The 10,540-nt window shown below is 44.4% G+C and overlaps 2 protein-coding genes across 2 annotated transcripts in view; one reads left to right on the forward strand and one right to left on the reverse strand.

The window, feature by feature from the left end:
* The window catches only part of Pmar_PMAR014518 (conserved hypothetical protein), a gene marked incomplete at its 5' end in the record, with an annotated part of 5,832 nt that extends 4,855 nt beyond the window's left edge, over positions 1–977 (reverse strand). Inside the window, 3 exons of the mRNA XM_002779376.1 lie at positions 326–375; positions 744–822; positions 869–977. Of these exons, the coding sequence (XP_002779422.1) occupies positions 326–375; positions 744–822; positions 869–977 (238 nt within the window). The remainder of the gene's footprint in view (positions 1–325; positions 376–743; positions 823–868) is intronic.
* Positions 978–1,475: 498 nt separating this feature from the next.
* Positions 1,476–6,133, forward strand: Pmar_PMAR014519 (Tellurium resistance protein terC, putative; the record flags this gene model as incomplete). The annotated part of the gene is made up of 13 exons (XM_002779377.1): positions 1,476–1,520; positions 1,582–1,654; positions 1,951–2,066; positions 2,109–2,180; positions 3,102–3,204; positions 3,250–3,299; positions 3,455–3,536; positions 3,683–3,802; positions 5,012–5,165; positions 5,212–5,312; positions 5,434–5,558; positions 5,833–5,944; positions 5,991–6,133. The coding sequence occupies 13 exons, from the start codon at positions 1,476–1,478 to the stop codon at positions 6,044–6,046; spliced, it is 1,209 nt and encodes a 402-aa protein (XP_002779423.1). The 3' UTR covers positions 6,047–6,133.
* Positions 6,134–10,540: the final 4,407 nt, after the last annotated feature.

Below are 10,540 nucleotides of genomic sequence, written 5' to 3' on the forward strand. Positions count from 1 at the left end.
CGATAGTGGAAGGGCAGTGTTGGAAGAGTATACGTCCCTCAGCTGAGTTCGGGTAGAAGTGTATGGAAATCAACAAGATTTTTTTCTCGAAATCTTCCTAATATGAAATACGTGTTGTCAACAACACAAGTAATGACCATGCGCATATTTTCCCACACCGTTTTTGAGGGACTCGCATTCTAGACCTATCAATTTGATTTGTTGAGTTCAACTGGGTACTTATTCGTCACTACGTCGAGCATGACGTCGAGGTAAGGATCGAAGACTATGTACAGGAATCTCCGAAAAAGGCCGCAGTACTGTTGTTGGAGGGAAACTGACTTACAGATTTCCAAAACCCCCCATCCTCGCGAGAAGAGTGAGTCTTCGAAGTACCTACATAATGAGACTACAAGAAAAAAGGAAGGGTCATAGTTATGACCAGTAGGTATACATGATTTTCATATTCACATTTCGCATGACTCATTGTGTCACAGGGACATGTTGCAACACCAAAGCATAGTAGAGGTTGTCAGATAGTTCTTTGTATGAGAAGTTGTATCCAGTGGTGTTAAGGCATCATCAAGGAGTCGGTTCTTCCTAGCATACTGTTGCATTATATGTTCGCTTTCCTCAGCCTCCCTCGCTTATTATACAAGTTTACACACGATTAAGGGTACAGAAACCAACGAGAATTTCCCTAAAATTCCTTACAATTTTTGTAGTTCACCACGTACATATCATCCCATACTGTCGTGGCCTACCCTTTAGCCGCAGCTGAGTCGTCCTCAACGCCCCTCTCGTAATGCACGCCGTTTGCAATATCACTGTTGTTGGTTTTACCTGAGTAAAATGATCGTAGTAGAAGACCGAATAAGAGGAGACGTACTAGAGAGGTACACAGATAAGGAATGGGTATCGAAGGGCTTTACTTCCTGAGATAAGCCAACATGTGATAGTAGCAGGAGACAATGGGCGGGAAAGAGCAGTGATAGCATTTAAAAGTGTTAAAAACTGGAGGATTTCTTTGTGAACAGAGCATATACTGGAGTTTCACCCGGTTTACGTGAAGTGGTGGAAAACATGATATTTGCGCGCTATGCAGTAGTCGTGAAACATGTTTTTCACTAGTGTTTTTCATATCACTGGGAAGAAACTCCACTGTTACTCTCTGTGAGTTCGTTCATAGTATTTCTCGGCGACTACACCAGTTGAGCTCTCGAGACACATACCATTCGTAAGAGCGTAGTTTAAGTATCCTGTAAAAAATACGATATCACTTTCGTGTGTCTTTACTTACTTTATTTATATCGTGTGTCGGAACCGTTATATACGATTTCACTACGAATGCGCAAATGCTTCGCTCCGCTCTTGAGTGATTCCATTTTTCGCAATTTCGTCTGCGCAGTTTCTTCTTTCCCGTGAACGGCTAGAGCGGAATTCAAAACCATCGGTATCGCGGTTGCGGGGAGTGCTTTAAAGTGTTTAGTTTTGTTATGGCCAGGCCAGTGGCAGCAACTGGTGGCCCTAGTGGGAACAGTGTAATACTACAACGCCCTGAAGGTATTGAGAAATAGTAATTCTCCTCCTCCTTGTTTGTAGGTGTTATGCTGGGTAGTGTTCGCATCCACGGTGGCGGCCTTGCTAGTTATTGATGCCTTTATCATCAATAGAGGTGGGGACTATGTATTCTTATCGCTGGCTGAGTTCATTTCAATGATTTTCTCGTTTTCTACTGTCGGACAGTGTGGGAAATTATGCACATGGTCGACTACATGTGGTGGGGAAATTATGAAATTTTGAGAAATTCTTGTCGATTTCTGTACACTCTGAACTCCTATAATTAGTGAGAAAACCTCAAGCGAACAAATTTCTCAAATTCTCCTCTTATTAGATCGGATCGCTTAGTAGCATAGTGATTCCAACGTCTCCAACTTGCGATTATCAATTGGTGTGGTATCGGCTTTATAGGTTCTAAAATAGTAGAGGTCCCTCCCCGAAGAGCTATGCTGTATTGTATTATGTACTTGATCAGTGGCCTTCTCTTCAACGTTGTCGTCTATGTGCTATATGGCTACAATTCTGAGGTAGACGCCGTCGAATCGTTGGAGACACTCCTCTCTATTTAGGCGGCATTCGGGTGGTTCAACGGGTATGTTCTCGAGTACATGCTAAGCATGGACAACGTGTTTTTCTTCCAGGTGATAATTATATCGGTGTAGGGGGAATATATGCACATGGTCAACTACATGTGTTGGTGACAAAATGAAAATCCAGAGGAAGTTCGTATTGTTTTCAGGACACTTCTATTCGAATCCGCGTGAAATTTCTATAGTAAGTGTGGAAACTCTTGATCTCAGCTGAGGGAAGCGAACATATATTTCATCTCTGATTTACACTCTCTAGCATTCTTAGTAGTAGCAGACAGGTTGTTCCATAGACCTCCATTGAGTTTCGAGAGCGTTCCTAGGATCAAGTTTCACGCCTGTGAAAGCCTAGCATGGGACTGCCCCTTGAACACGCCGAGAGAATCGCCAAGTAAATGAATTGGAGTAGGTAGATTCCTTGTGATACGAGAGGCATTAGTATGTTCATGTGATAACAAGTAGTTGTACATGAAATTGCATCAATACGCCTTCAGAATAGTCGATTTGTGACTATCATGCTGATGTTTAACACAAGGCCACAAGGGGACTTCTTAAAGGGGTTATGTGCTTAGTTGTGATTTCCAATTTCGGAATACATGTTCGCTTTCCTCAGCTGAGCTCGGGAGTTTTCTCACTCAGTATAGGAGTTTGTATACGAATTCGAGTAGAAGTGTACGAAACCGACAAGAATTTCTCAAAATTTCCTCATAGTTTTCATGTTGTCACCAACACATGTGGTTGACCATGTACATATTTTCTCACACTAGTGGTGACTATCAGAACTACTATCAGTGTGAAGGGACCTATTCAGCTCTGAGAGAAAATGCTCCCCAGAGTTTGCGAACAGTGGAGAAAATGTTCCTAATGTGATGATGGCATTTACATGGGAAACTGTTCGAAGAATGCGTTCCTAGTCCTACGTGGAAAATGAGTCTAGATGATTTCATTGGGTGTTGCCACGTTTTTTTTCACCAGGTGATTTTCAAATACTACCGCACACCGAAGTGCCAAGTAAACCGAGCCTTGTTCTATGGCATTGGTATGGCAGCTGCTCTAAGGTTACTATTCTTCTTCCTAGGTGTGCTAATTTATCTACCGTAACAATCGCAAATTCTCTCTTCAGGTACTACTTTCTTCAAGCTCATCTCATTCACCCGTTATATATTCGGATTGGTAAGCTGCCATGGAAGCTCGCTTTACTGATACGATAAATCCCTGAACGACGGTCGTTGTACAGATTGATCGAAATCTGGGGACAGTTTTGATGACTAACTCGAATATTGTATCGTTTTCCTAATGACCATAGAGCGATGGAGTTCTTTGAGCAGGTTCTCATATGGAGTGGGTATAAGACTGCTACGGACTCAGATGACCAGGAAGCGGGCGATCCAAACAATGCCTGTGCACAGTGTAATCTACTTGTCTCTATTTCGTTGGGAAATGCTGGGCAGGGAGCAAGTTTCTAAATTGAACAATTTGAATTAAATTGGTGGTGTTGTAATCTCGCTAGGAAGGAAATTCTCAAGGTTGAAAATGCCGAGTATTATTGTTGTCAGGTATAACTTCGAGACTTCGTCTGTTCAATGCATATTCCTCTGACGGAGCATTTGTCGTGAAAGTTCCTCGAGGAACGGTTGGACCACCGATAGGGTGTGATCAGTCGGAGCTAATTCATGGTAAGATGCGACCAGCGTTTATGTCACTTCGACAAAAGTATAGAGTTCCTCATCCTTTCCTAGTTTTCACTAACAACTGAATTTGGGATCTGTGAGGCCACAGCAGCAGAGTATAGTTATGACTATACTACGACTGTCGGACTCAGGAGCGTTGCTGTGTCTTTATGATACGCACACAAGAGAACGGTTACTTATGTAGCTCTTCCACAAGTATCACTACTAGCATTCTATTGATTTATATTTGTACACGATATACCTGATGGGAAAGTATATCGGCGTAATGCTACGGCGACGTCTGCCGGACGGAGCTCCTTAGTTGGTGTAGACATCACTACATCAAACGCAAAGTGAACGCTGAAGACGACACGTCGCTCAGGGACGGAGTAACTCTATACACAGAAACGCACCCAGATATGAGAAAGGAGTGGTATAATATCCAACACCATGAGGAGGGAGATTAGGCTCTTTCCTATCAGCCAACAATTTACGAAGGTGTACTTAGTGCGCAACGTTTACAGCCATGGACAAGCGGCCGGTTGCCCGAAGCATCGTTGTCATGACCCGTATCAAGTACAGTAGAGTTCTCTGATCACTTTGACGAGTCCGTGGATCTTGTATGATGTAGAGCATACACCCTTATTGATATCGCGAGTAGAAGAACAGATGGTATGGGTGCCATCGAACATCGCTCAGCAGCTGGGAAGCATTTGAGAGATAGTTGACGGAGAATTGAGGAATATCTTGAATGCTCGCAAAGGGGAAGATGTCCGCTGATCTTATCCACGTATGGCTATGTTACATCATTTTATAAACAGAATGTGTGTTATTAATGTCTGGATAGTAAACAGACTGTGTCAATGTTTTTCATACTACTTATTATCTTCTGATTTTATAGAATATTATATACAACAAGATAGGTTAGAAAAGCATGTATAGGAAAAGATACTAACATGCATTCATCCTCATACAGGGTGCTCTAAAAATGGCCTATCTTTCGTAGCGTATGTGAATCGGATACCGTTTTGAAGTCCTCTCCAATGGTAGTTGAATCAATTTCATACTCTCCATGCTCGACAAAGTTATGACCATTTAGAGAAAGCTGTATACAGGGAAAAGTTGTCTGATAATTTCGAGTGGTGGTTTTTTTTTTTCGAACACCCTGTATATCCGCTCAATATACTTAGTAATAAACAATCATCATCATTGCAGATACTATCCCTCGGAGCTCAGAGGAAGGTCCATCACAAGAGCCTCTAGTTTATAAGGCTACCCTTCTATCGATAGTGGTTATTGTTCTTGGTGTGGTAGATGTGATATTTGCTGTCGATTCAGTAACAGCTAAGATCTCTCAGTATGATGACATGTAACAGACATGAGCTCGCCTGAGTCCGATGTGAATATGTTCATAGGTTCATTAACTTCTCGTCCTCGATATTTGCTATGTTAACTCTGAGATCTTTGTACTTCCTGGTCGTCTATTTGGCTGACCTCTTTGTTTTCATGAAATATGGTAGGAGCCTCCCCCCCTTTGCCGATCGTGATATTCCTATCAGTTTGATGTTACTACCATACCTTTGATACGCACTAGTTATTATATTGAACTACGCTACTACTATTGAGATTTCTCTCAGGCATCGCGCTTATCCTAGTCTTGGTGGGTCTACAGCTCCTGTTCGGATCATACATCGACATATCTAATCGGCAAAGTTGTGGTATAATATCGTTGGTATTTTTTGCCTCGATATTCGCCAGCGTGGTGAGTTTACTTTTGTTTCTCTCGAAAACCGTCTCTTGAAAGCTGCCAAGCTGTTTGCATTACGTTTCCTGTTGTTGGAATATATGTTTGACTCCCTCAGCCGAGCTCAGAGGTTTCCTCGCTAAATCATGGGAATCACGTATTAGGGTAGAGGTATGCAAAAAACCGACGAAAATTTCCATGGAATTTTCATATTATCATCAACCTATGTAGTTGACCATGTGCATATACTCCCACACTGACGTTCTTGTGTACGCAAGTTGTTTTTGTGTAGGTTTACTCAAAATGCGCGGCCTCTTGTAGTCGTCGTGGTTCGATATTCGAACTTGAAGTCATTGGCAGTAGACACATAGGCGAACCAGATATCGAAATTGGAGCAGAGCATAGTGAGATTTGTATTATTTCATTCGGAGAGATTATTGCTCTTTTCAGCACCTCAAGAAGAGCCGTCTACCTCATCAAGCACAAAGGAGAGTCCTTTGGAATGATCCATACAGTGTGTGTATTCACTTCGCAACTGTTCCCTCAGCGAAATCACTTGTTGTATTATTCATACTCTAGCAATAGAGTCACCATTTCACCCTAATCCGACAGTGCGCATTTTTTCTCATGCAATTGTGTTTTGTGTTGTTAATCTCGCAGACTTGTGGCTGTTGTCAATACCTGTCGATGCACTATGGTCCGCAGTCCCCGAGCGAATCTAAGTCACAGCGTATTGATGATGTTTTACTCACACAACGTGAGAAATTTTCTCGCGGTTCATTGGCATGAGAGTTCGCTCTTCGTGGTAAACGAGACCATTTTCAGGGGAATGCGAGTCGCAGTCTGTGCTGCAAGCCTCGCCGGAGATTGACGATACCTCCCCTGCTGTATCAGTGGTACGAAAGCGGCTGAAACGCCTTCGAATTGACGAGGAGAAGAATTCAGAATCGAGGTGACGATCTCTCGAGTGTTGTGCAGCAGTCTTGTAACGTCGGTGATGTTCTCAGTAGAGACGGCGATCGAGTGAAGGTTCTTGCCGAGTGCGGTCGGCAGGAGAAGCGACGGTGTACAGATGTGAGTAGTGATACATCGAGCATTGGGAGCAGCCAGTGTGGGGACATATCTGATGATGGTGAGTATTGATATCATTGAGAATCTTGCACTACATCTTTTCCCGGGCAAGTTCAGAGAGAATGGCATGTTACAAGCAAATTTGACTCTGAAAACTCAAGTATGTTTTATGATCAAGATTAACAATATATTACAATTAAGATCTACAGTGAGAATCTATGTTAGACATTAGCATATCAAGTGACAATCAACAATACGCACTACGCATTCAAGCTTGACAATGCAACTCGACACTTTGAGATCTGGCATGAACTTTTTATCCATCTCCACACACTACATAATAACATGGCCATCGGATCAGGAGGTGCTCCACGTTAACTTCAAATGACATAAGCTTGACTTTCCGACCGATGATATCGGCTGGAATCAGTCTCAACCGTCGAGCTCACAGAACTTGGGTGTACGCAAGATCGTGAAGACACCAATCAGGTATCGTCTCCCCTCGACGATCTGACAACATTTCAATGGAGATGCGCTTGGACAGAGCTGATCATCATCGAAGGGAACAGTTGCAGCAGTTGTTGAAAGTGAGTTCAATGTTTGTAAGGAGGAGTTGAACATTCTCCTAACGCCTACTCTGTGTTGGATTAGATAAGTTAATGATTAGCGTCGTTCATATTCTATTTAGCTACACTTGTGCTGACACATTGTTCCCTTCGTCAGGAGCAGATGGCTAAGTATAGGGCTGATTATCGTTCCTTATCAGAGGGGAGCCAGATTGAGTGAGTACACTCATTCGCCGCCTAGTACGAGTATGCCTCTCCCTCAGTTTCTGCTGTCAGCGTGATGGTCCCTAGACGGTTCGTCCCACAGTCCAGTTCGTACAGTATGCTTCTATTTATGCCTTACTTTGCGTTATCAATTGCTTCCCTCTCACTATCGCTTCAGTTGAATCTTGTCTATTTACATCCATGCATAGCTCGAAAACCATAAATGGTAGAACATCCTCCCAATAACAATGATAAGGCAATTCTCCTGTGTCTTAGATCCCCGCCTTATCGTTCGATCTCGCTCAAGTCCAGTGCTTCAAGTGAGCGATGTCCGCCCCACTTACACTACAACATCGAGCGCTATAGCAGCTTTTGTGCCACGGCATTTGGAGGATAGAATCGGTATCATCACACTAGCATTGAGGGTGCATTGCAAGCTGGTCTGTACAGGTGCTTTCGCTTTGGCGAAGCATTGGCCGAGCATGGTCCTCCCAAGGAAAGACGCGCATGCCCCACAGAAGTTCCCTCTACCCTTCCACCCGAGCATAGGGTTCTTTTAACGCACTTCTGATTGTCTTTGCCCTTGCATGTTGTGGGGAAGCCAATCGAAATGAGCCACCATTGCCTTGCAAAATCATAAATATTGTCCCTCTGTTGGTTGTTATCATTTTCCGACTGTGTTGCGTTGTTGTGAAGTTGTCAACGCCTCGACGAGGAGCTTGGTATGCGTGATAGTGGGAACTGGCTGAGCATGATTATCGCAACTCGTGTTCAGCCATTGAAAGATGCAAGTAGTCCTTGGTAGTAGCATCATCGGAAGAACCTGTTGATCATACCATCTATCTGCCGGGACTCGGGCGTGCATTAGTTGCGAGCGGATCGTGGTGCTTGCCCTAGTATCTCGACTGAGGCACGGCTAGTCAGTGTCTGTCATGCGAACGATGGGAACTTCAATCGATCACGTTATGGTCTCGCAGCGTCCGACTTCATCGATCAGCGTCTCGAAGTACGAGTGTGTCTCTCCCCTATCTCGCCACATGAGCAATACTGAATTCTCGCGCCTAATCTCGGTGTCGTCGTCACGTACGTATGTGATATGCGCGTAGAGCTGGAATGGAGACAAGTTTTCCAAATTAGGAATCCTAATGCTCTAAGGTATTCCCTGAGATGACCTCTTATTGTCCTAGTTACACATTAAACCTAATAATAAATCTCACTGATGATAAAGATCAAATGAAATTCACTAAGAATGAGCGTTAACGCGCGTTGATATATATCTTCTGGCACTGTGCGCTGAGATATTCATGCAACGAATTTGGTTGGTTATGAATATAAACTTCATCACTTTGACCTGATCACATGTGATGACACCACAAGAGTCTTCCTGAAGACCATCATGTCTATAACTTCACGCAACATGCTCGATCGGTCCATGGGAAATTCGTAGAGGCATGCGACAGAAAATCAACGACCATACAACTAGAACTCCTCGTTAATTTGTTTGGCCTCGTGCCCAGGAATCGTGTTGCTCAATCGCCTCTTCAACTTGATGCTGGGCCTGCGAGCGCGACTACGCTGTGCTGAAGGCAGTTCTCTGCTGGAACGCCTCTGATGCTGGTCACTCGAGCTTCGCTCAGAATGCGTAGGCGTGACGGATCTCCGGCGGCTCCCAGGGTCCTGCCAGAGAGGTTAATTGATTGTTCACTGATATGCGTCGAGTTCATCCGCCACTCACTCTTGTGAATATTTGACTTGGGGCTTCTGCCATTATTGATGGGGGCTCTCGGTAAAGGGAATGCCCGTCCTCGTGATGTTTACGTCTCGTGAAAACACCCGCGGCGACATTTTCGAACTCTCTCGTCACGTGATATTTCAAACACTCCCATAAGTGTCTGAGCGTTGATGCATACTTCTCGGTCCATGGCAATGCAGAGTCGCTGAGACTCCCGAAAAGCACAACGGAGAGATCCTCTATAGCGCGTAAACGATGCAGAACCTAAGCTTGTACGATAGTGTTCATCGGCGATAACGAGATGAGTTCTGAGCCCCGTCTGATCCTATGGGAGGTGCCATACTTCCTCCACCCAGTGTGAACACTCAGTGATGGCGGATAACTCCCTAATTTCGGCTTCGGCCAGACGTACCATCACCTGGCCGAGGCAATCAGGTGAAAGAAACCAGAGTATTGTCATAGTCGCGACGTATACCTCGAAGCAAGCATCTACTCTCCCTGAGGCTAGATGCTCTCCCGCAACGGAACTCAGGGCTTCTCTTGGCATGTGTCGATCAAACCAATCGATCGTTGGAGTGAACCTTCACATTTGAAAAATTTCCGAAACATAACTTGTGGTAAACGGATTTGATACTCTTTATTGTTGAATCGGTCGAGAGCTTGGCGCCATGTTTCACGAGAGATCGTCGCAGCGGCAAGCTGGCGCAGATTCTGGGAGGGAAACTCGCGGAAAGTACAATACGGCTCATCGAGACTCACAAACAGCAGTTTCTCGGACACAGTGAGGATTACGGTCCTTTGGCCACATAAAAATGGCGAAGTAGAAGCACCTGGAGGATGACGGGTTCACGCTGAATTTTAAATAATATTAGAATATGGTGCGCTCGGTCGAGTTATTCTGCAGCAGAATTTCTGCTTAGTAACAGCGACTGCGTCGGGCAATGGTCGTCTTCTATCTCACATAACAATTCATTAACAACTCCTCGTGCTATTTGTTCCGATGGGAATAGGGAGACTTGATTGGGGAGATCCATGCTACTCGCGAACAATTGTAAACTGTGGTGCTTCTCAATGACGTCAACGACGACCAGTAAACACTCCCCCAAGAAGTTCAATTATGACTGTCAAAACGGAGCACACAGGTCTGGAATCACAGCAGCAACCGATTTTTTAGAGTGTTGCCATGACTTGTTTACGGTCCACAACACAGGCTGATAGCTGCATTAGGCGGGTGGACCGAGAATGGTAGCTTTGCTGAAGGATTCGGCTTGCCTTCGAGAGCCTCGATCCTCTAACAATTCTCAGTGCCAGGCTCCACATGAGTTGCCTAACGAACGTATGCGGGCATGTTGAGAAGACTTCAAAATAGTGACTCACTGAGTAAAGTGACCGAGCATTGTGATATTGAATCCGGCGAAGGCATCTAT

The sequence above is a fragment of the Perkinsus marinus genome, assembly GCF_000006405.1.
Source record: "Perkinsus marinus ATCC 50983 genomic scaffold scf_1104296947560, whole genome shotgun sequence".
Taxonomy (NCBI): Eukaryota; Perkinsozoa; order Perkinsida; family Perkinsidae; genus Perkinsus; species Perkinsus marinus.